The sequence below is a fragment of the Aegilops tauschii genome, chromosome 4 (genome assembly GCF_002575655.3).
Source record: "Aegilops tauschii subsp. strangulata cultivar AL8/78 chromosome 4, Aet v6.0, whole genome shotgun sequence".
NCBI lineage: Eukaryota > Viridiplantae > Streptophyta > Magnoliopsida > Poales > Poaceae > Aegilops > Aegilops tauschii.
Window position 1 is genome coordinate 381,523,666 of NC_053038.3, and position 25,677 is coordinate 381,549,342.

The 25,677-nt window shown below is 43.7% G+C and overlaps 1 protein-coding gene and 2 long non-coding RNA genes across 4 annotated transcripts; 2 read left to right on the top strand and 1 right to left on the bottom strand.

The window, feature by feature from the left end:
- Positions 1–123: 123 nt before the first annotated feature.
- On the top strand, positions 124–18,653 carry LOC109782326 (rho GTPase-activating protein REN1). Of its 2 annotated transcripts, none has more exons than XM_020340934.3 (26): positions 124–263; positions 957–1,063; positions 3,167–3,278; positions 4,735–4,860; positions 5,616–5,652; positions 6,600–6,676; positions 8,163–8,230; positions 8,313–8,391; positions 8,646–8,790; positions 9,520–9,627; positions 9,794–9,871; positions 10,077–10,132; positions 10,223–10,292; positions 10,481–10,565; positions 10,756–10,999; positions 11,107–11,319; positions 12,305–12,469; positions 12,553–12,593; positions 15,263–15,323; positions 15,404–15,487; positions 16,645–16,761; positions 16,836–16,996; positions 17,138–17,228; positions 17,647–17,704; positions 17,872–17,954; positions 18,116–18,653. In XM_020340934.3, the coding sequence occupies exons 3-26, from the start codon at positions 3,243–3,245 to the stop codon at positions 18,266–18,268; spliced, it is 2,436 nt and encodes an 811-aa protein (XP_020196523.1). In that variant the 5' UTR covers positions 124–263; positions 957–1,063; positions 3,167–3,242; the 3' UTR covers positions 18,269–18,653. The 2 variants fall into 2 exon arrangements, with proteins under 2 accessions (XP_020196523.1, XP_020196531.1); XM_020340942.3 differs by having other exon boundaries at positions 3,201–3,278.
- A 1,259-nt stretch (positions 18,654–19,912) lies between these two features.
- Positions 19,913–22,786, bottom strand: LOC120963031 (uncharacterized). The gene is made up of 2 exons (XR_005754680.3): positions 21,124–22,786; positions 19,913–20,364 (listed from the first exon to the last, which is right to left on the bottom strand). It is a non-coding gene; the product is annotated as an uncharacterized lncRNA (long non-coding RNA).
- A 458-nt stretch (positions 22,787–23,244) lies between these two features.
- LOC109782359 (uncharacterized) lies at positions 23,245–23,991 on the top strand. The gene is made up of 2 exons (XR_012182274.1): positions 23,245–23,616; positions 23,706–23,991. It is a non-coding gene; the product is annotated as an uncharacterized lncRNA (long non-coding RNA).
- Positions 23,992–25,677: the final 1,686 nt, after the last annotated feature.

A 25,677-nucleotide genomic window follows, 5' to 3' on the forward strand; every position in this document is an offset into this window, starting at 1 on the left:
ACCGGGGCGATGCCCTGGCATGTGGGCCCGGCGGGATAAGGCCCCACCCTGCAGTGGCACGTCTATTTCGCTGGGCGCTCCCGTTCCAAAACAAGTCCCCGGAGAAAGTGCGGGCGAGAGGGAAGAGACGGGAGAAAAATAGAACGGGAGGGGGAGAGAGACAAGGGGAAGGGGAGGGAGATAAGGGGGGGAGGAGGAGGAGGTGGGATCGATGGCGTGCCCGCCGCTGTGAGGTTGATCTCCCGATCGCGTTCCGGCCGCAGGTGAGCCCCGCATTGCCTTGCCGCCTCCGTCGATGCTCCTCCTTCATCGGTGCATTTTTCTGTCTGGGCGAATGCTCAGTTTTTCCCCCTGTTGCGTTGCCCCCATTTTTCTAGCTACACAGAGGAGCCGCATTGCCCCGATTCGCGACCCCTCTAGATCCGTTCCCCGTTTGCTTTTGCAGCTGCGCCGTGCTAGGACGATTGTCTCCCTCCCTCCTGCGATTTCAGATGTCTGACTTGTGAAAAATGCAAATGTTCAAATCGATTTGTCCATCCGAATTGGTCTCTGGTCTACCTGAATCCGCGCATTTGATGTGCGTACCATGCTCGCCAATAAAATCGGCCTGATTCTGTTTTGTTTCGACAATGCGCCTTCGTTTCTCTGGTCCCGGTGCATGGCGGAGGTTTGGTTTCAGGTTTCAGTCCTGTCAGTTGGCCGCCTTGCATGCCTTTTTCCCGAATGTATTTTTCTTTCGGCCATAACTCATTGGCATGTACTAGCTCCTGCCATCGGTGCATGTGCATGTTTGTCTGAATAATCTTGCATCTGCTTGCAGGATACCTGCCGGCAGTAATAGTAGTATTCATCTTATTTTAGCAGCATCAAACTTCTATACATTGTATGATTGTCTCCATGCTATATCAAATCTTACTTATGTCTCGTGATTTTGCCTGTGCTGTATAACTCCCCAGGTCCAGCCAATGGCTTACATATCTCAAGCTGATACTTATGGTGGATGTGGAAACCAACTCCAATTCTTGAAGAGAAATTAAAAGTTTCCGTGCTTCAGTTTCTACTGGTACATCCATATTCTTGCCAACCACTGCCTTCAGGGTCCTGGGCACACACCGTATTTCGGAATATCTATCACATTTTCTCTTGGCTTAGCTGACGGTTATTATGACTTTATGACTTGTACATAGATTGAACTAGTATTACGGAAAAAGGCTTTTGCCCCGCTTTATATATTAAGCATCAACCATCAACAGCTCGATACAAACTCACGCCACCCCAACACACGCACACACCCAAGGCGGATACATCAGCGCTGAGCGCAGCAACACCACCCCTACCACTACAAGAGCTACCGGGGTCCTTAACCGTGAACACGCCATCGCGAAGAGACGAAGCTGCATATGACGACCCGGGAGCTCCAAAGCGGTGCCTTCAGGAAGGATACGACACTAGAGTGCCCCACCGCCCAAACCGAGGATCAGGGTTTCCCCTGGAGCAACATGACGGGCAATGAGGACTGCAGCGACGCCTTCAAGAAGGGAACGAACATCGCTGCCTCCGGAGTGCTAGAAGACAGAACATATTTTCACCCCGGCCCACACTTATTGCCCTTGGCGGTATGAATGCCGCACCACCGCCACCGATATCACCCCCCGGCCGCCACGCCGCCCACACGGTCATGGCAATCGGGTAACACCTGAGCACGAGCTCTGCCCACGAGCCCCGCGCTCCCACCACCAAAGCCGACGTCCCGGCAGCGAAGACCACCCCACTCCCATCAAAATGGACCACCGACGCTGAGGCCGGAAAAGCAGGCCCTTTTGGTAAGTCCGGAACCCCGCTGGCCGGAGCCGTGCAGGGGGAGGCCACCGGCAGCTGTCGGCCACGCCGCAGCCGCCACGCCATTTCTCGAACCGGGTCCAGGTCACCGTCGCCACCTCTGGCAACAGCAAGACCCGGAGGCACCCCTGCAAATCCCCCGGAGCGCCCCTGTCACCGAGGCCAGCCAAAGGCGAGAAGCACTGAGCCGCCGTGCTCCACCCGTCGAATGTGTTGCCAACCGCAGAGCCGAACGCCCCATGAATCAGAAGGAGGGGGTCGAACCACCGCCACTACGCCGCCACCTCGACCAGCCGAGAGGGCCCCGGTCAAGGCAGCCGCCCGTGGCACTGCGAGGTCAGATTTGGCCGAGCCGTCGCGGCCGCCGTCCCCAACCTCGGCCCGCACCACCACCACCCACTGCCGCTGCGCCACCACCATCCACCGCGGCCACGGCAAAGGCGGCCACCAGCAGCCTGGCCGCGCCGGACCATGCCACCGCCGTCTCTAGCACCCCAGGTGCGCCACCCGCCGCGGGGAAGCAGGGGCGCCCGGGCGCCGCATCTGCCCGGCTGCAGCGCCACGTCCGGCCCGGGGCGCCGGCCCGCACCAGCACCACCCGAGCGAGAAGACACAGGGCCCCGCCGCCTCCAGCAACGGTAGGGCTTTTCCTGGTCGCGCCCCCGGGCGGCGGTGAGGGAGTAGGAAGGAGAAGGGGGGACCGGCGGCGGGGATACAATGTAATCGGCATGCACAAAATTAAGTTAACTAGATAATACCCCGCACGTTACTGCGGGAATCGATTGCAACATATTTTGAGTGATTTAATTTTATGAAACATGAGTAGCTGAATTAAGAACATATGAACTAAAACTAAAACACATCTTATATATTGTATTTGATTACTATGTAGTCGAAACATATATTGAATATAAGTAGCATAATACAATGAATTTTTTTTCTCATGCATGTTGAGTGGACCTTTGATGAGGTGACATGTGTGGTGAGGTGGGATGTGTGCATGGGATCAACCAATAATGGATTTTTTTTCCCATGCATGTTGTGGTGGGCCTTTGATGAGCTGGCATGTGTGCATGTTAAGATATTAGAGGTAGCGGGAATGAACTATTTAGGTATATAGGATGAGTTTATCTTAAAAAAAGGTATATAGGATGAATACAATCTGAAAACATTTAACTGTAGCTCTGATAGAGAGACGTCTTCATCCAAAAACTCGACAAATTAGTGATTCCTTCCAAATTGTGGTGCTATATCATGCTATTTATTTTGTAATTATCATTAACAAGTCTCATGGATTTATTACGGGTAACACTGTACATTGCATCAGCCGCTTAAGAAACATCAACTCGTTGGTGGGACAGATCATCCTGAGTTGTTCATAAGCCAGCTATTTTGAGAAGACAATGTCAGCTTCAGAGTTCAGGATTCCTTACCAGCCAGTAAGATTGTCATATGATTCAAGTATAGCATCATTATTTTTTATATATTCTCCATGTTCCTTATCCGTTCTAGCATTTCAGCAAAGTATTCATTGGACCCCACTGTTTAGTAACTTTTTCAGTTGATTTTAATTTTCTTTCAGAAGATACTAGACCAATATAATTAATGTTTTGCAATAAAATGTGAGACAAAGAGCTCACTTTTGTTGATCGGTGAGTGAGTGCCAGCTATGTTTATCAAGTGGTGTACTTGACTAAGAAAAAAAGATCTTCAATATGCATTCCAGTGATAGACATGCCAAATGAAATGAAATTATGGTTCATGACATTTGGGTTGTGAATAAAGTAAGCAGGCTGGCAATATATAGGGGGCCTCTAACAGTAAAATTCTATTAAAACAAGAAACATTTACAGAGTGGGGCCGTACAAGCAGACTTACTAAAATTTTCAAACGTTTTTGTGCTGGTATTGTAGACTTTTGAGGAGTTGATGTGGCTCCACCGTGCCGCTTCTTTGCTTCTCCTTTACTGGCAATAGAAAAATTATTCTTTATTTTAGTTTTTTGTAGTTCTTTATAGATGTGTTTCTAATGCATAGATTCTATGATTTAGTCTCACTGTACTTTTGTTGTTAAGAGTCACTAGGCAGCTGATAAGCATAAAATATTATCATTTATAGACAAAATGGGTTGTCTGGATTCCAGAAATCAAGTTAAACCCTATCTTGTGTTTTTAATGAAATTTATGCAGGGACTACCTTTTGACTACCTCAAAGAAAAATATGTGTTGTTATTTTCTACAATAAAATAGTTACCTTTATGTCACTTGGACAATATGGTGCCTGGCTGGCCTGCATATTTGTTCAAGTATATGGGGATTGGCCAAGCTTCTCCATCAGTTCGGGCTTTTGGTTCTACTAGTTTGTGCATGAAACTTAATATGGTATTCGGCACAAGAGGTCTTGGGTTCAAGTCTCGGCTTTTGAATAAAAAAAATTGCTTGCCCTGCCCTCCTTTTGTCCACGTTTAGGCCTTCTCAAACCACATGTGTGAGGAGGTGTTGAAGTATTGTAGATCACCCGACTTTCTCCATCAGTTTGGACTTTTGATTCTGCTGGTTGGTGCATGAAACTTAGTACTTATGACTTAAGGCGAAGTGGTATTTTAGTACAAGAGTAGGCGATAAAGATAAGAAAGAGACCAAGGGAGATTTCTAAATTTTGTCAAGGAATGGTAACCATCAATATGAATTATAGTGCTTCCATAGCACAATAACAAAAGACAAATGTTCTGTTGTTAAGATCCTCTATTGTTGATTCAGTTGATACTATGTGCACATAAATCTGCGCATGTAAAGTTTGCTCGTTTTAGTTAATCTCAAGTTCTGCCTGCCTTGTTATCACCTGTTTGTTGCTTTATGCTAAGTACTTACTCCACTTCGTTTAATCTTTTTGATAGGTATCATCTTCTCAGACTTCGGAGAATGCAGGTCAGTTCAAGATATGCCGATGTGGAGAGGGAGACCCGAACTCCCAGACTGGTGAAACCGGTGATAGTCCACAAACTTCATGTCCTAACTGCCAGGTTTGTCGGATCAACTTGCACTCAAAGTTTATGTCACACTGTTCTCCAAATGACCTTAAGCTTTGGTAGAATGTCTCTCTATATATGTTTACATAAGCCATGTAACTGCTACACATAGCTGCAACTTCAGATTTACTATAAGCAAGGTTTTTGAGTCGCCAAGTCAAGCCAAGTCGCCGAGGCTGCGGCTAGTGGCTTGCTGGCTTGAGTCAGCGACTTGGCTTGATTAGTCGCCCCAAGTCGCCATGGCACAACAGTACATAGAGCAGCAGAGCACATAGATATACAGCAGCAGAAGAGCACATATACAACAGAGAAAATATACTACATCTAAGCAGAGCACATATAGAGCCCACCCCGCGCTCTCTTTCATATACTATATCTAAGCAGAGCACATATATGGCCCACCCTGCGCTCTCTTTCCTTCGGTCCTCCTCCTTCCCCAGTCCCCACATGATCACATATACAACAGCAGCAAGCCACGCGAGCCAGCGAGTCGTGCGACTAATCGCCCCAAGTCACCGGCGAGCCACGCGAGTCGCGCGACTTGCTCCCTGAGTCAAGTCGCCTGCGCGAGCCAGCCACGCCGCGACGACTTGGCGATTAGTCGGCGACTAATCGGCGATTAGTCGGCGACTCAAAAACAGAGACTATAAGTCTATGTTTATGATCAGAATGGGAGTCTTTAAACTGCTATTTCAAAATCATGCTATTAACTCCGAATGATGGTGTCAATTTTGTATATCTGTTTGCAGGTTCTTAAGAGTGGACATTTACTGCTTTCATCTAAAGGTATGTTCGGATGGCTAAATTGTGGTTTAGCATAGCTAGATATATATTTCTCCCTCTCTTTTACCTGCTAGACGTTACATCTGAACAAGATGTTTGTGGTAAGGACTACGGTCAGAAGCCCTCCAGTTCATATATCTATTAATAGGAACTTTTTTGTCCTTCCAATGGGATACTAAATTAATACTCCCTCCGTCCCAAAATAAGTGTCTCAACTTTATACTAACTTTAGTACAAAATTGTATTAAAGTTGAGACACTTATTTTGGGACGGAGGGAGTATGATTGAAGCACAGAAGAACAGCAAAACATGTTGCCTGAAGTCACACAATTATGACAATGTTAATCATATCATTTGTCATGGAGCTTTTATAAACATGATGTCCATTAGACGTTACTTGTATTACTGTATCTTTCTAGCAGGTAGAATATTAACCAGTTTGCTGGACTATATATTGCAATGTATAATCATTCACATTAACTTAGAACTCGCTATGGTTCAACCTAGTCGCTCTTTTACTGAATACTAAAAATCTAACAACATACTATCTGTTTATTTCTCTGATGGCATGGGGGCATTATAGGCTTGCTTCCCCATAAAGTCATATGCTTAAAAGTTTGGGCATAGAGTAACGTGTACTTCTGTAAAATGCCTGGTCTGTAGGCTAATCTAATTGCTTCACAATCATGATACCTTTAAGCCCAATGAAGAACGAAGTCAAGCCAACAGACATGGTTGATGTTTTTTACTGAAATTGTCAAGGAAATTCTGTTGCGGTTTAATTAAGTGGATCAGAATGTTTCTACTTATAACTCCATATTTTGCATGTGGAATTTTGTTGCTACCCAAACTGTCATTTTCTTACATTTGATCACCTTTGCTTTAATTTAAATTCTAAATATTTGTAGCCACGCTATTGTTCATATTTGATTATTTGTGATACATAACAGGGATTGGCTGGACAACATGGAAAAAGCGCTGGTTTATTCTTACAAGGGCATCATTAGTGTTCTTCAGAAGTGACCCTGTAAGATACATTGCAGTACTTTGCTGTGTTTCTTTGCATCAGCTATTCACTCGTAAAGATCCTATGATTAACTTGCTTTGTTCTCCAAGCTTAACACAAACTTTATTGTAACAAAGCAGACTAAAGGTCTGCACGGCATTAGATTGTAAATCTGCTAGTTGACTGCTCAATTGGGTTATCTAATTCTTGTAGCAAATGCTTGAACCTTATTTATTTTCCATGAAATTTCTATTACCATGGTTGCTATGTGGGGAATCCCCTATGTGTGCCGCATGGCCCAAGAAGGCCAGCAACTGGCGCTAGCTCCAGCCAGTGCAACCAATTAAGGACAAGATCCCTATAGTATCTATAAGTAAATGGGTTCTTTTAATCTGAGCCATAGCCAATTGGAAATACGATATGGTTTGTTCCTTACATTGGAATTGTGTTATATGTAGAGGACCCAGTGGTGTTACGTTAATTAAGCAATGAAATAGTCTCACATCTATTTCTCTATTCTCTCACTCGCTTCTCCTAGCTGTCTGCTACGCTATTGCCCCCCCCCCCCCCCCCCCCCCCCCCCCCCCCGAGTTGCCAGCCTTGTTCCACAGTACCTCCAAGATCATGATCCCAAGTTTCCAACAGTGATTGAAAATAGAGCATCAAGTATACATCTTGTTGTTTACAACACCAGTTATATGCAACTTCCGGCTTGTACCATCGGTTAATCGATACCACTAGAAAATGTGTGCGGCCCTAGGGAAGCTACCAATCTGCCATTTCTTGTTGTAGAACTGATGGGTGTGGTATTACATATTGATTAATAGCACATGCAAGTTCGCGCGAGTCTTTTTCTGTGCTGATGTTGTATTAGTACTATAAACTATAATGTAGTAAGTTTGCTGCAAATTCATTTTAATGGAGTACATGAGTGCAGCTGACGAAAACTTTATATATAACCTGAAGTCTTTAGCAAAATGCTTCGAGGAAAGAATCAGATGTCTAGATATCATTCTGTATACCTTGTTATCTGATCTGCTTGTTAAGGTTGAGTAAGGGCATAATTAAAGTACACATGATAGTATGCTAGCCGACACCATGTAAAATACATGAAAGGTGAAAGGCAAGTTATATCATCTAATGGCATCTTATTGCTCAGATATCCCAACAAATTAGTGCCTACTTTGGTCTAGGTCATAATCCTAATACAAATAGTAATACTTGCACAATTTAAGGAGTGAACCTGAATGTGAAGCGGGATATAAAGTCTCTTTTCATACTATTAATTGGATACCGGAAGTGACAGAAAGCAAATAGTAAAGGCAAGGATATTGTTGACTGTTAGTGTCACCATTTTTTAGGGGGTGAACATGATTACAGAACAAGTACTACTGCTGAAGCATACATAGTTCTTTTAGGATTCTTCATGACATTTATGGGCAACTATAAATATTAGTATTAGGCCTCTAAACATGCCAATTGCTCCTATGTTCTGCTTTATTTTCAGAATGCACCTCCCAGAGGAAATGAACCAGTTGTTACACTTGGTGGAATCGACTTGAATAACTCCGGAAGGTATGCATAATTGAAATTTTGCTGAAAGGGGGATTTCCGTTAATGCTATCCAATAAACATATAATTTTGATAAATGTTTCAGTGTTGTAGTCAAAGAAGACAGGAAACTTTTAACAGTGTTATTTCCTGATGGCCGCGAAGGGCGTACTTTTACTCTGAAGGTTGGTTTCATATCTTTCAGAATTCCTGTCGTACTGATCTTTGTGTTCCCATTGGGACGATTGGCATTTCTTAGTATGGTTCTTGAGGATCAGTAAATAGCGGGGCAACAGGGGTGGCTGTGGGACTGGAGCAGTGGAACGTGGCAACCCTGGTTGTGTTTGGGAGGGGCAATTGTTCGATTAATATTCAATACTACTATCATACCTGTGTGGCACTGTTTAGGAATTTAATGGTGTGATTTGTCTCCAAGCAGGCAGAAACTACGGAAGAACTCAACGAGTGGAGAAATGCATTAGAGAGTGCTTTAGCGCAGGCACCAAGTGTAGCGAGTACAGTGGGGCAAAATCCAATATTTAACGCTGATGGAACAGAATCTTCTGAAGCTTCAACTGAACAGTGTAAGCTATGTTAACTTTCACCAAACCTGCACAAGCTGGGCTAACATCTAAGCTTTTGTTTTATTTTGGGCTAATGGTATTTATATAAAAATAGACAAGTCACATTGTGGGCTGTATTTATGAAATTTCTTCATGTCAATTTTTTCAGACTTCATTCTTATTGTTTGATCACACCTGTTTTTGTTTCATTTCATATATCTGGCAAAGTATGTTCCAGACTTCCAGTTTGGTGTTCAACTTCATCATTCACTACTTGAAAAAAAAAATCTTAATCACTTCCTAAACGTCCTAATGGTTGAGAAATTCCGGGGCACTCAAAAAATGAAGTTTGTAGGATAAATTCCAGTTTGGATGTCATGTCTCTAGTCCTACACTAACACTGCAGCCCAATGTAGTAGACACAGCGTAGAGATGATGACCCCGTAGGGATTTTTCTTGCTTCGTTCCTCCATGCACTTGATCAGGGCATGGGCAATCACTGCTTACATGAAGATCCTTATTCCTTCTATTATTCATTAACATTTAATTCAGCTGGATTCTGCTGTTACAGAAAAAACTGCATTATGCGGATCTGAGTAGGTTTATTTTGTATGCCAGTATCAGATGCCATAGTATTTACTGCCATTTATTTGTTGAGTCAAATGTATAATGTCTAATTTATTATTCTTTCCCACATCTGTGTGTGCTTATGTTGCACTGAATAAGCAAATTCTGTTGTTTCGTTTGCAGCGGAGGATAAATCATCTGTTATTGGGAGACCTGCACAGTTTGCACTTGTAGAGGCTGATGGTAGTCCAGCTTTCCTGGAGAAGGCCTTGAGGTTCATTGAAGATTATGGTAAGTGTTTTTCCCTGTAATATCAGTACACTATCCAGACCGACCCTTCCTTAGGTTTAGTTTTATGCTCATATTTACCTGGTGTGCATTGAAAGCAATCATGCGGAAACATGACATTTAAAAATCTTGCCGTTCAGTAACGAGCAGAAAAACACTGTGTTTGTAGGTTGCAAGGGAGAAGGAATCCTCCGTCAATCTGCTGATGTTGAAGAAGTCAAACGCAGATTTCGTGATTATGAAAAGGGTGATTTCCTCTGTTCTAACTTTTTTGTTCTTGTTTAAGATGTTTGGCAATTTAGTGCCGCAGAAGTTTTACCATTGTTTAATTGAATGAAGACTTTTTTTCTTTGCCCTGCACTTTCACAAAGATTTTCTTTTGAAGATACAACTATTTTGCATAACCTCTGAGAATTTTATGTCTGCTAGTTCACTTTAACTGATTTTTGTAGGAAAGAAAGAGTTCTCCCCAGATGAGGATGGGCATGTTATTGGTGACTGTATTAAGGTGTTTATTTGGCAATGCTAACTCTGATGTCACAAGGACTATACTATGTTTCTATATTTTTTGTAACATTTGTTTTGCTCCAAACTACAGACTATTCTTCGAGAGATGCCAGCTTCGCCAGTTCCTGCAGCATGTTGCACCGCGCTGGTTACAGCTTACCGTAAGACTGGCCCAGAACTTTATTTATAATTGAAGAACAATAATGCATTCCTGAGCCTAAAAAAACTGATGTATAATCCCAATAACTATTTTTCATGAAGTATGTACCAAAAAATCAGCACCAGTATGCCCTCGGAACATTTTTATTTGTTTGGAACCATAAACTGATAAAGACAAGTGATGGTGCAGGAACTGACAAGACAAAAAGACTTGATGCTTTAAATAAAGTTGTATATGAAGTTTTCCCGGAACCAAATCGGCAATTACTGCAGAGGTATTTACCTAGGATGCTTTTGTTTCGAATTTTATCACCATAAGTGTTATGTCTGATTGTCATTCTGTAAGAATATGTCCTCATCCGTTTACATTATCTAATGGTTTGATGATGAGTTAAATTTAGCCTGCACAGCAATAACAACATCAAATTCCACCAATGAATACCAGACTCATCGGTTTTCTTTTAGGATCCTTAAGATGATGATGATCGTTGGATCACACAAAGCTGTGAACAGGATGTCTAATTCCGCTTTGGCGGCTTGTATGGCACCACTCCTTCTTCGTCCTCTTCTTCTTGGTGAATGTGAAATTGATAAAGACTTCAGTATGGCTGGGGATGGTTCATTCCAGCTGCTTCAAGCTGCCGCTGCAGCCAACCATGCTCAAGCTATTGTTATCATTATGCTTGAGGAATATGATCAGATATTTGATGTATGCTCTTTCTTCCCTTTCCATGTTCTTATTTATTTCTTTTCTTTTTATATTAGGTTCTCCTTGAAGTTATGTCATGAATACTAATTCAACAGTAACCTATATAGGACATAGAAGAAGGTTCTTCGGACGCTTATACTGAGTCTGACGACGGTGATGTTGACAAGGAATATTCTACGGATAATGACAACCATGATGAGGATGGTTCTTATGATTCTGGTGAAGATGACATTGAAGAAGACTTGGATGATAATACCGAACACTCTTCTGGCGGCAGTGAATGTGATGGCAATAGTAGAATCAATGCCAAACGTGACAAGGTATGCTAACTGACAGCAATAGTACAAATTTCAAACATTATAGATGGGGCATTCCAAGTGCTGGTGTCAGAATTTCCTGCAAAAACCATGTTTCCTTGCAAAAAAAAAAAGAGAGAGAGAAGATAAGTCAGCTTATATTCAATGAAAGAGACAATGGATGATCTTCCCTTGAAAATGTGATAGTTGATCTCCTGATCAAAATTAATTTCACTTTTGCCAGTCAAATTTTATGGTGAAATCATACATTGAACATGTTCGCTCATCCGATAGTGTCTTCTCAATGTGCAACTTGACACTGAAGTTTCTTTCTAAATCTGGTAAATGAGTATTCTGTTTAAAGGCTAATATTTTGCTGGTCGAACCAAGTAGTCATTAAGATGAATAGATTATGCTTTCATATTTGACTTGCCCACGGTTTCATCAGGTGCATGCTGATAAGAAGTCAACAGTTGATTCAGCGTTTCCAACATAGCTTAAAACTTAGTGTGAATTTCTTACATAGCTTAAAGCTTAGAACTTAAAGTGCCCTTCTGAGGGCTTGTAAAAACTCTTCTTTCTATCAATGCATTAAAATGCAAGGCTTTTGCATTTTCTCGAAGAAAACAGGGACTGCTTATTGCTATATATTTCAAATATATTCTTGAAGCTTGTATTTCATTCTTGTATGAAAAAACCTTGGTCACACTCTCAGTAGCTTAATGGTCTGAGATATGATATTGAAGAAGACTACTTCTAATACAAAATGACACGCATTTGGGTGTGTTCAAGGAAAAAAAGACTACACTTTAGGGCCCCCTTGCATGAAGCCTCAAATAACTAACTCATGTGCTTCAAACACACAGATTGGCCAAAACTATGGCCTTATGCTCTGACTTAATGCACTTGTAAACTTCTTTGTCTCCCTTACAATTCATCTTGCTCAATTTATTTCAAACAATATCTCTGGCACTGCATGTACTGACAATGATAGGTTGTTCAACCTCAGATGAAAGTGGGAAAAACAGAACGTGGTTTGTCAAGGGAGGACAAAGGATCAAATGCATCCACAGATCATATAGCAAAATCCCATTCATCATCTTCGAAAGCAAAATTTATGAAGTCAAGCAGCTCAGCTAATAGGGACAAAAAGACATTATGGGGCCGTACTTCAGTAAGTTCAGTTGTTATCTGCATAGTTCTGCATTTCAATGCTACCACGATAATCATAAAATTTAACGAGTAATGTATTTACAGGCAAGAAAGGACCTGGACGTTGAGGGCTGCAGTGATGATGAGTAAGTAGACGGCTATATGCTCCTGTAATGCTCATTTGAATGTGCATTTGTTGGAGACATAAAATAATTCCAAAATGCAGCTGTAAAAAAAGTTTTCAAACGTTCATGCAAAACACGACCATATATTAACTGTAAAAACATCTATACATATGGGACTCTTTATTCATAGGATTATAACGAGGGAATAGGAAAAAAAAATACAGGAACGCAACAGGAATGCATGTGTAGAACAGAGGATTGTAAAACACTGGAAAAGTTTTACATGACTTGTTTGAATCGTAAAAATACAGGAGTCCTACTAATGATGTTCCAACGCTAACTTGATTGATCCCATCACTGTGCTTTACCTTGATCCTACGCATAGGAATAAAACATGAGAGTCATACTGGATGCTAAATTTCCTATGTTTTTCCTTTGGAATGGCGTCAAAAGTAAATTTTCCCTATGATTTCCTTTGCCTCATTCCTACGAATAAACGATGCTACAATGACGAAATCCATAAGAGTTCTAATTCTTTGTTTCCCTTCAAATCGAAGAGGCTCATAATTGTTATATTCATCCTCCAGGTCTTGTATCTTTACGTAGCTCTTAAATGGTTATATTTGTGCATGAATATTTAAAATGCACACATTATATCACATGTTGTATATCCTTGGATTTTCCACATTTCTTTTCAAAATGCACTAGTGCATGTCATCAAGTAAACAAAATATAGCATGTCAAGTGCAGATTTACCGAAAAAGGGTTTCCCCCGCTTTGTATTCCAAAGCAACCAACACTGATACAAGGATCGCTGGGGCGAACAGCACATCAAGCCCAAAAGAAAAAGAAGAAGAAACAAATGCCAACAACGGCAGCTCGACAAAGCGCGGATGACCCGCCACCGCTACGCCCTCCAGAAACAAACCACCACAACCCGAGGCTCCGAACCGCCGCGTACCAAGCAGCACCTCCAAGAAGGAATGCGACGCCGACGACGCTGCTGCCCGGACATGTCCTAGGGTTTCCCCCGGCACGCGGAGGGAGGTCGGGGGTGGATATCACCGACACCCTCCAGGAAGGAATGGTGGCACCCGCAGGTGTCACCGCATCGGAGCCGAAGAACCGGCAAGGATTTCTCCCGCACTCCAACCCCACCGCCCAACGGACCAGAGCCGACCAGCCAGATCGCCACCCACCACCATGCGCCATCGCGGTTGCGCCGCCACCCACGCCGCCTCACTGCGAACACCAACACGAGGCCAAGAGGACCGGAGAGAAGCACCCCGCGGAGGGAGAAGCAGCACCGAAGCCGAACGGAAGGGAACCACCTCCACCGTCGTCGCGCGGGAGGCCAGAACCTCCGGCACCGTCGCGGTAGCCATCCGGACGCGGCAGCAGGGCATGCCAGGCCACCCCTGGCCCGGCCAGGCCCGAAACGGGCCCGCTAAGCCCCGCCGCCACGCTGCAGCAAGCCGGCGATGGCGCCACTAGCACCCTGCCGCTCATCGCCTCTCGCTCGCCTCCCGGAAGCCACGAAGCAGACCCACCCGCCGCTGGCCCGCCCAGGCCCAGATCTGGGTCGAGTGGGCGCCGCCAGACCGCGTCGCCGTGTCGCCCCGCCGCCAACGGCGAAGCCGCCGTCCAGAAGCCCGCCCCCGCTCGCGCCAGGAACCCCCGCCGCCGCGCTGGACCGCCGCCGCCTAGATACACCGCCGGGGGTCTCCCCGTCCCGCGCCGGCGGACACCCAAGAGGGGAAAGGCCAGGGGCCGCCGCCACCAGCGTCGCTCGGGCCAGGCCTGCAGCGGGCGCCGGCGACGGCGGCAGGGAGGAAGGGAGAGGGGGAGGTGCGCGGGGGAGGAGGTTGGGCGCGGCCGGCCGCCCGCGGGGGCGACGCGGTCGCAGGAGAGAAGAAGCCCTCAAGTGCAGATTTTGAGCAACTCTTTTTTAAAACATTTACCTGCTTTAAAAAAATATGTGAAACAGTCAAGGACGAACAAACGAGCTGTAATGCGAGAACTTGAAAGCGCAAATATGAGCATTTGTGAACTGCAAAAGGCATATACACATGCTGTAATATGTGCACTTGAAAAGCTAATGCACAAATATGACGATTTGTAAACTGCCAAAGGTATTTGCACATTTTCCATGGTCAGTCCTGGAACGTCATTGCATAATAGGTGGAGCATTTATCATTTGCATCTGCAATAGTTGTACCTTCTAAAAATTGCCATAGAGATTGAGGTTTGCATAATGGTGTGGAATTTTTTGTTTGTATGGGTGAGTCAGAGAGTGCACATGGTTTTGAATTGCATACTTGCACACTAGAAAAGATCCCGAAATTGTAGATGGGCTAACATGTTACAAGATGTAAACCTGTAAATATTGTGCAAAAATATGATCAACATGCACAGTACAACAAAAACAAAAGGTTGTAGCCGCAAAAGTCCAAAAGAAAAATTGCATCTTTCATCTTCTTTGCATAACACACATTTTTGTAGGCGCACAAGTTATACATGTTGCTATGATTCCTTTTTAGATTCTTCCGAGATGAACAAGTACTTTCTGGAATACATGCACTCACCCGTGCATGCACATACTTTCTGGAGTATTATTTTCCCATAATATTTATAATTTACACTGTTGATATTTTTGAGTTATTGATATTCTAATTGAGCTTCTGTATTAGGGCTCTTATTGAGAAGCTTGAGAACAACAAGGCCAATCTCCAATCTAAAGTTTCAAAGGAGGTGCATCCTTTTCCCCTAGGACCACACAAAGTTATGTAACACCGAATGCTTTCATCTGAAATGATGTTTGTATTTTTCAGGTCAAAGAAAATAAAAACCTCCAGACAAGTCTAGAAAAGCGGAAAGGAACATTACATGAACGCCGTTTAGCACTTGAAAAAGAAGTAAGAGCTCAAACTCAAGGTTTTTATTTTCTTTCCAGAAAGAGAACCCCTAGGCCGCTTGTCTCATTAAGGGATTATGATACCATCAACGAAAGGAAACTTTTAATAGATGTGGAAAAGCATCAGAAACTATGTGCAACAGGAATATTACGCTAGCAGTTATAAGCACACGTACTATCCAAACATCTTAAGCCAAGAAATGTGACCACATCACGAAAGCCACATTAAGTTTGGGGATGGTACTCACATTTTGGAGTCAACAAATGGATTTTCTGCTTTACTCAGGGTTTGATTGTGTCATTTCTTCAGATGGGCCATTAATTCTTGCTGCTGAAGCATCTGACATGCAGCACTACAAACTCATGTTCCTTCACCTTTTCCCCTTCATTAGCTGTTACAGAAAACAGGATTTGCTTGCCTTGCTAATCATACTTCTCTATCTCAGAAATGTTCTTTAGCTTTGAGACACTATCCTATATCATAGCAAAGGCAACCAAGCTACCAGTTCTGGCTCTATTTGACAGTCAAACTTTATTAGGTATCAGAAAAAACTCCTTGAGATTTTGTCGAAACATACGAGTTTCTGCTGCATTTTGTTTTGTGGATTATGTTTGACTGGTTCTATCTTAAGATGTTTTAGTAACTCTCTACAAGCTAAGAGCACTTACCCGGACAGCCCCATGTGGCCATGTAATTTTCATACTTGATTTAGGCTACAATTTGAACCATTAGCCACGATGAGGCATCAGTTGATGTGACAATACACATGATTTTAGCTTTTTCCCCCTCCATTTAAATAATGTCAAGTAATGCTAAGCAATTATCTTTCTTGTAACAATGATATATTATGACCTGAACTCCACTAGCCATGGCGGCCCAAACTGGATAATTCTACTAAAACCTTTAAATGCCACTGTCGTTCTCATTTATTCATCACAAATTGGATGATACAACTTATTATACAATGGGTACCTTACTGGGACTTTCAGTTAATGGTGACCACCAGTCTATGAGCCCTCAAGGTAGGCGATTGTTTGATACAGCAAATTATAACTCATGACTATATGGTACTCTTGAGCTCATGGAGTTGTTTTGGTACGTTTTTAGAGTAAGTTTTGCATTTTCTATTCAACATGAATAGCTTGTGCCTTCAACAGGTGGAAACTTTGCGAGATCAGCTGCATAAGGAAAGAAGTTTGAGGGCCTCATTGGAGTCTGGGCTGATGAATATGCGAAGAGGGCAGGTGTCCCTCCCGTCGTCAATAGACAGCAAGGTACTCGGTGTTTATATTTCGTTAAATCTTAAATTCTTTTCACCGTTTTGAAAATTTTCTTCTGTTAAAAACAGACTAAGGCTAATCTTGAGGAAGTTGCTGCTGCTGAAGCTGATGTTGTGAATTTGAAGCAAAAGGCTTGTGATCTACGCGGACAACTCAGCAGCCAGGCCCAGCTGAGCTCCATCTCACTATGTGAATCATGCAACAAACGGCTCCAAGACAAGCTTGCCGAGTAAGGCTTTGTTTTTTTAGTTGGAGTAGTAAGGCTTGCTAGATCCTTTCTTAGTATTTTGTTCTGTCTATTTAGAGTTCTTAATCATGGAAAGGAATATACTTGAAATAGACTTGTACTGAAGTGGCTACTTTTCTCCAGAGAGAAACAAAATGAAATCAGCTCATCAACCGAAGCATCATCAGCTATTGGGCCCAATCCTTTATCTCGAATGTTACCCAATGCAGGCATGGTAAGACCATCCGAGTACGGAAGTCTGAGGCTTTTCATTCCGCTTTGCTAGAAATGTCCTGTCTGGGACCGGGACTGCTACTCTGCTGTTACCTTGCTCTGAATGGTCTAATGTTATTCCTGATACTATACTGGAATGGTAAACATAATATATGCTGTTCAAACTGTATAAGCAAGCTAGTCATGTGAGTTAGAATTTTCCTGATATACAATAAGAACCTAAAATGTCAGTAACAATTATGCCAAAAGAATGCCCTTGTTATCTTGCATATTTCAATACTTTACAAATAGTACATTAAGTGGCAAAGGGCCCAGGCTCATTGAAGTTAAGGATGACTGGATGGAAACACAACCTGGTTGTGCTTTTAAGTTCTTCCATTTTAGTTCCATTATTCAATAAAAGAATTGATTCATTTCAGGCGGATATTGTTGAACAATTGAGAAGGCAAGCCGCACAGAATTCGTCTTCGTCAACAGGTAAGCCAGCTCACCAGAAGCTGCAACTGAGTACTAACTATCAATACAATACAGGTCCAGTTGGTAATATCAGTAATTATACTTGATATCATCAGAGTAACTGTGCCCAAGGAAGCAAAAGTTAATAGCAACAATCTTAGTAGTTAAAAATGATTTGTTTTGCCCAGGTGCTCAAAGATTGTTGAGGCAAAACTCAAATAGCCTACACAGGCTTCAAGGAGCGAATGCATTTTCAAGTAATAGAACAGAGGTAATCTGTATGCCTTGGGACATATATATGCTGTTTTTTTTGCCTCCATAAACCCTCGTTTCTTAAGCCCTTGTTTGATATAAGTTTGTGGGTGCTACTACTGCCTCTCTTTTTCATTTTACTGAATTTATGCAACTATATATGCATGTTATTTCTTTCAGGAACCTGGGGGTGGACCACCAACTGCATTAGCTAAGCTGACAAACCGGCTCAACTTCTTGAAAGAAAGAAGGGCAATGCTCGCAAGTGAGATGCAAAACTTAGATTTGGCTCGCCCACCAACGGGTCCAGCTCCAAATAAAGACTGCACATGAGGACTGGGAATTTGACACTGCGTCATCTTAAAGCTAGAAAATCAAGTAGTGGAGCGATGCACATATGACAGCGCCACAGGGACGACTTCTTTGAGGTGGAGACGCATATGATAATCCTACCGTGAGAGTTGGACTCAGTTCAAGATGCGTGCACATGTATTTTCATTGGAGGAGCATCGCTGGTAGTGTTCACCAAAATCACTGATCGCACGAACAGCCTAGTTTTAGAGTACCATAATTAATTAACCCCACAGTTTTATTGTGTTTTCATAATGACATTTTGAAAGTATTGAATTGTGGCATGTATAAGAAACATATCTCCGTAAATTCTAGACCACAGCCAAAGTGCTCTTCCAAATGCAGTTTGCCGGCTGTTTTTCAGGGAGTTTCTGGTAGTCTGAGAGAGTTTCACCGTATGTTTTTTTTTTGCTGCACTATATGACCAAGTTCTGTAGGAGTACTGTATAAGATATGGATACAGATACACATACACCGATGGCGGTTCCTGTGCCACAACCCAGAAAGGATGGACAATATTTCAGGATTTTCATCTCTTCCGTTTACTGTTTTGCAGCAGTTGCATGGCTAAAGCATACTGTTTTGTGACTTTAGTCATCGATATGTGTAGAGCATCTCTAAAAACTTTGGAGGTACTAAGATGGATCAATCAGAATTTTGTTGAGTGACGCACGTTAGCGAGAGCAGGGGGAGAACGTATCCTGTGCACCCGGCCGACTCATGCACCAGGTGCTCCGGTGGAATATGAGCCCTTGGATTTAAAAGAGAGGGACTGGATGCTGTCCAAGGGGAGCCATTGTTACATTTTGCAGAATAAACCTTCAAGTGCAGCTCAATTCTGTCCTGCCCTGTCTTCTCTCCCGTTCCCATCTTCTTTCCCCTGTATTATCTCCTGTGCCACCGGACCATTGTGATGGATGCTGATGTTAGAAAAAATCGCCCATGTCATCTCTGTTCCTCTCTCTCATGTACCTAGCCAGGGATCTCCCTCTGCTCTCTCTTCTGTACCTACGAGGGATCTCCGACATAGAAGCGTAGCCGCCACCTCCTACTTCCTCTGAAGCGGTCGTGCGCATTGAAGTATTTGCTAGCCATGTATGGTCTTTTCTTTCTGTATCCATGATTTACGACTGTATATGTTCTTCCAGTTTGGTCGTAATTCCCCTAACTCGTTGAAGATGCCGTTCCTTTTCCTGTTAGCATGTATCCTTGTTTTTGTGAATGGTTCAATAATCTCTTTTTTGCTGGTTTCTTTAGTGCGTTGCAAATTTCCTTTGTTAAGGGAAACGATTTATCTTCAGTTTGAGGCAAGAATTCAGATTGAAAAGAGTACTCAACCAATAGACAGTAGATCAGAGCCCAAACTACCTTTAATTTGAATCAAGGTAAAATATCAGGAGAAGTGATATGCGAAACATAATGAAGATATATAAAATATTGAATGTTCACATACTGTTGTAGATAAAACTGGGTTTTGAACATTATTAAATAGAAAGTGTACTTAGTATGTCCAACTAAACTTCGTGAAACCATTACAAGTTCATCTTCCTGATTTTATTATCTAGTTCATTTTTTCCTCAAAACTGATGTTTTCAGTCCCATATATGCAATGTAGTAACCCATGACTTGCAGAATATCGGTGTTATAATCCGTTTGCAAAACCTTTAAACCTCATATATTGGAGGTTCCCATAATCTGTTTGAAAATCATGATATATGAACACATAACACTAGCTCTAGCTAGTAGCTGCCAATTTGTTTCATGTGTTGTGCGATTGACTGATGGTTGTCCTAAAATGACTGATCATCGTTGCTAAGGAATTACCAAGTGCTAATCTTCTACCCGTCATCCATTTATATGTTCTGTAGATGAAATATGGTTGTTGACTGGATAATTTTTAGAGGAGTCATCTTCATATGCCTCCAAGATAGCAGCTGATGAAATTGATAATTCACCTCTCATACTAGTCCAGATCATATCTGATTGTCCATTTGAGGTTTCTCAAACTTCAGGCATGGGTCATGTCAATGTTTACATCACTTCACTGTTTCAGCACCGCCATCCAGCAACAAATAGGCCTGAAAGTAAGGCATAGTATAATCGATCATATTTCTTGCTAGGTGATTATGACGAAAAGTAGGCGTTAAAAGCCAGAACGGACCATCTTAGGAAAATTTGCAAATTACATCTAGTGCATATCCAGTCATTTCACAGTGCTATATGTTTTCCAAGTTTGCAGTGCACTACCATATAAAACATTACTAGTTCATGTACAAGAACATCACAGGAACAACTCGTAATTTACAAACTCTTGATGTACCTAGGACTTCATCTGTATACATCAAGAGTTACAGGAACAACTACTAATGTTCCTCTGAGCCCTTCTCCAAAGGAAAATTACTAGTTCAGAGTAAATATATGATGAAGTCATAGGTAAAGATATGACATGCCAGTTCAAAAAAAGGAGAAGGTTGATATGCCATAGAAACTCTTCCTGAGCAGCACAGGAACAACTAGAGTACAAGACAATGTTAAGGACCTTTTGCTAACATAGCTACTCTGAACTACTAGTAATTGACAAAATGGTATCAACCAGTAATGAACATCACGGGCTCACAGATAATTATATACATATGAAAGATAGACCACACAAAGAACACCCCCTAATCTATTTTCCACTCTAACGGTAGTAATTAGTGGTTAAACTTTACCACTATGGCTGCATCTTGCACATAAACTCTAACAGTACTCTAGTTTCCAATGTATTGGATGAACCTAGGAATCGGATGAACAAGTATAACCGCACATGAACCAATACTCTAATTATATGTACATACCTTGGATCCTCGAGCTGTAAAGGACGATGGTCCGCTCCTATGCGGCCGTATCGTCGATCCACAGAGCTCGCTACAGAGACACAATGGCAGCGAGCCACCGCTGGACATCGTGATCCGGATCTTGGGCGCTTGTGCTTGAACGCTGGAAACCACCCCGCAAAAACAAAAGAACGCTGGAAACCGAAGAGGACGAGGTACAGGAGAGGAAGAGGGAGAGGGAGAGAGGGATTCGCCCAATTTTTTCAGTTAATCCTAACTCAGCCGGCGACCTCGAGCAGCGGTACAGTACAGAGGGGAAAAGGGGATAGATGATCTGGGTTTGGGGTGTTGATTCGACTCGATTTAGGTAGACATGAAGGTCTGTTTTGCAAAATGTACCGGTAAATCCCCTTGCACCGCATCCTGTCCTTATGTTTTTCGTCCAACGGCTCATGTTCCACTGGAGTACCTGGTGCACGAGTTGGTCAGGTGCACAGGATACGTTCTCAGAGCAGGGGTGTGGAATCTTGCTGCCATGATGATGTAGGGTGAGATATTCCACCATTTTTTTTTGCAAGATTAACTTCCGATCTATTCATCAAACATCATGGCAATACAGAGAACACAAGAAGCAATAGAAATCTTACATTCTTAAGAAGTTGATCCCCACTACTATCAATTCTCTTAACATGTAGCCCGTCCACATCATCAATCATCTAGCCACCTCAGCAATTTTCAACCACGTCACTTCATCTCTTCGTTATTTTTTTCTTCTTCTCCTGGCTCACGTAGCATTGCTTGCTGGCGTATTCCCCCCCGATGGTTTTTTACCAGCGCGTTGCTACCTAAAGCCACCATCCACTATGTACTTTCAGTTAATTCCCACTATCCCATACGTTCTATTCCCCCCGTCCCTAAATATAAGTCTTTATAGAGATTCCACTATGAACCACATACGGATGTATGTAGATGCATTTTAGAGTGTAGATTCATCCATTTTGTTTCGTATGTAGTCCATAGTGAAATCTCTACAAAGACTTATATTTAGGAACAGAGTATAAGATTAATAAGGAGGCATTTGAGAGGCCGGCCGGTGTAGTTAGGTCGCCCATATTCAGAAGGTAAACGTTTGGGGCCGGGGCACCGGCCGAACGTTTGGCCGGTTCGCGCGCCACGCTGGCCCCAACGTCCACGAAAACAACCCCCAAGCAAGACGCGTGTATGTGGTGGGCCTTGCACAACCGCCCCTTCCTATCCTTATCCTTTTTCCTGCCTCTCCTTTTTTCCTTTCTTCTACCTTCAGCAGAGACTCCACGGCCATGATTTTTCTCTCCTTCCCACTGCTCACGAACCACTGCAAGCTCCCCTCGCCGCCGGCTGCCGTCGTTGCTGCCGTTTTGCCGCTCCTACTCACTGGCCACCCGTGCCGACCGCACTCGTCCCTCGGCCGCCCCATGCTTCTATCATAAGACTGCAGCTCACCCGCCAGCCGGTTCCAGCTCGCGACCACAGTGGTTGCAGCATCTCCATTCGTCACTGCCTTCGCTCGTCGTTGTCGTCCGCTCGGACCACCATGCCCCCTCCTCCCCGCAAAAAAATGTCAGCCAAAAACCAAAACACCATTGGTTTGCTGGAAGCAGCAAAAACACATGCCGGTTCCAGCAAAAAGCATCCACGATTCCAGCAAAACACGTTCCCACCACCGGGCATAGTAAGAACTCTCACCTATCGACGCAGCAGAAAATCTTGCCGGTTCCAGCAGATTTTTTGCTGCGTCGATAGGTGAGAGTTCTTACTATGCCCGGTGGTGGGGACGTGTTTTGCTGGAATCGTGGATGCTTTTTGCTGGAACCGGCATGTGTTTTTGCTGCTTCCAGCAAACCAATGGTGTTTTGGTTTTTGGCTGAGATTTTTTTGCGGGGAGGAGGGGGGCATGGTGGTCCGAGCGGACGACGACGACGAGCGAAGGCGGTGACGCATGGAGATGCTGCAACCACTGTGGTCGCGAGCTGGAACCGGCTGGCGGGTGAGCTACAGTCTTATGATAGAAGCATGGGGCGGCCGAGGGACGAGCGCGGTCGACACGGGTGGCCGGTGAGTAGGAGCGGCAAAACGGCAGCAACGACGGCAGCCGGCGGCGAGGGGAGCTTGCAGTGGTTCGTGAGCAGTGGGAAGGAGAGAAAAATCATGGCCGTGGAGTCTCTGCTGAAGGTAGAAGAAAGGAAAAAAGGAGGGGCAGGAAAAAGGATAAGGATAGGAAGGGGCGGTTGTGCGAGGCCCATCACATACACACGTCTTGCTCGGGGGTTGTTTTCGTGGACGTTGGGGCCAGCGTGGCGCGCGAACCGGCCGAACGTTCGGCCGGTGCCTCGGCCCCAAACGTTTACCTTCTTCTTATGTCTGTTGGTATCAATTAGTTCGTCACTTCATCATCGGGCCATCAGTCATCACTACAGATGGAGCAAGGAGGAGCATTCAGCTGTACTTTCCACAGCCACTGATTCCACCGCGCAGGTCATACGGTGCCTTGCATCTGTGATATGATTGATCTGATCTGATTTTTGTACTCAATTTGGCTGGTTTCTTCAAACTGTTTGTTGCAGGAATTGTCAGAATGGAATGCGAAATACTGGGACAAGTTTGGGTTTGTCTTCATGATATGCGCGTCCAAGAGGACCGCTCCTGAGGTCTTAGCCGAGCTTAAGTTCTGCATATGTCCATTCGAGTAGTTGATTTCTGTAATTGACGACGTGTATGCCTGTTTGGGTTGTCATCTCAACAATCCTTCCAACAGTATTTGGGAATCCTCGCCTTAAATTCCAATGTGTGGTTTCTGTAATCGATCGTGTATGCCTGTTTGGAAAATCTCAACAATCCTTGCAGCAGTAATGAGTTTTTTTTGGCGTGTGTGTTGTTCGCTGGACGGGTGAGCATGCGTGTGTATTGTGTACCGTCCGGGTGTGCGTGCGATGCACCGGCTGGTTCTACTGGTGCTAATCCTGTCTCCAAGTTGATTCCAAGGGCACTGTACTAATCCTTCTCTTTTGATTGCAGGTACACAAAAGTGAGGCCATGACCGAGCTAGGCGTCGGTGGACTAGAGAATTTATCTCTGTTAACCCCCCCCCCCCCCCCCCCCCCCCCCCTCCTCTCTATTAATCCTCTATGAAGAATCAACCAATTATGAATTTCAGACTTTGAGTGAAAGCAACGGGTTCAGTGGGCATGCGTGACTGTATCCTACTGCTGCATTAATCTATGTAATTGAGCTATTTTTGGCACTCGAAGTGAGTGATTGTTAAGAACAAGTTGCATAATGACAGTTTTTTTTTCTGTAGTGTTATGTTATCCAATGCACAGAATTTGTCAGAAGAGGAAGCTTCCTGATGCAGGTACAACTAAACACTATATATATATATTTAGAAGACCAAAGTCGTTAGGTTCTATCTGGACTAAGGACATTTGTATGACATCTGTTTATCTCCTGTTTTGGGATAAATTAAAGTGTACGTGGGTGTTATGATGCAGATTGCGCACAATCAAGACTTGGGGTTGTAGCTAGGTGTTCAAGTTTTAGCTGCAGCTTGATAGTTTGTTCCACTTGCAGAGATAGTGGAAATGGTAGCATATATTGAAAAGGTTTAACCATTCTCTTTCCGATTGTTGGTCTATTGTCCGAGCTTTGAATGATATAAGTTGGAGGTTTTATCTTACTTACCTATCGATCATTCTAAAGTATGTTCAAATAAGAATCATTTATTCATCATATATTGAGTAAAACATCAACTTTAGGCAATATTTTCCGCAGCAACGCGCGGGGTATCATCTAGTTACATCTATGTACGTAGACCACCTAACGACAACTACAGGAGCGAGCCGAAGGCGCCACCGTTATCGCCCCTCCCTCACCGAAGCCTTGCAAAACTTGTTGTAGTAGACAGTCTATAAGGCGTCGTGCTAAGGGCCCTAAGGACCAGCACACTAGAACAGTCTGTCGTTGATGAAGGGAAGTGTAAATCGAAAGGATCCAACCTGAAAACACATGAACATAGACAAAGACCGGATTCAAGCAGATCCACCAAAGACAGACGCCAACCGAATCCAGCGAGATCCGTTAGAGACACACCTCCACACGCCCTCCGACGACGCTGGACACACCGCCGGAGCGGGGGCTAGGCGGGGAGAATCTTATTCCATCTTCAGGGAGCTGTCGTCGCCTCATCTTCCTGAGCAGGACACAAACCCTAAACAATCTAAAAAAACACCTAAAAATTGAGCATCAGCCCTCCCACCGGCAGGGTCAGGATCTACCGCGCCTCCATGACCCTAAGGCCACAGGAGACGAGGAAGATTGGGGACGGGGCCGGTGAGAGGCAGAGAAACCCTAGCTTGACTCTCTTGTGGAAGGAGATGATGAAATGTTTCGGGTTCGTTGTGGCTTGGACTTTCTTGCACGATATTGATGCATGGACGCACGCCCGACTACCTTGTCATATCGTTCTTATGACATTTTTCATTTATAACTATTAGTAACTAGATAAAAGAAAGTAACTACCAACTGGAATATTGTGATGTT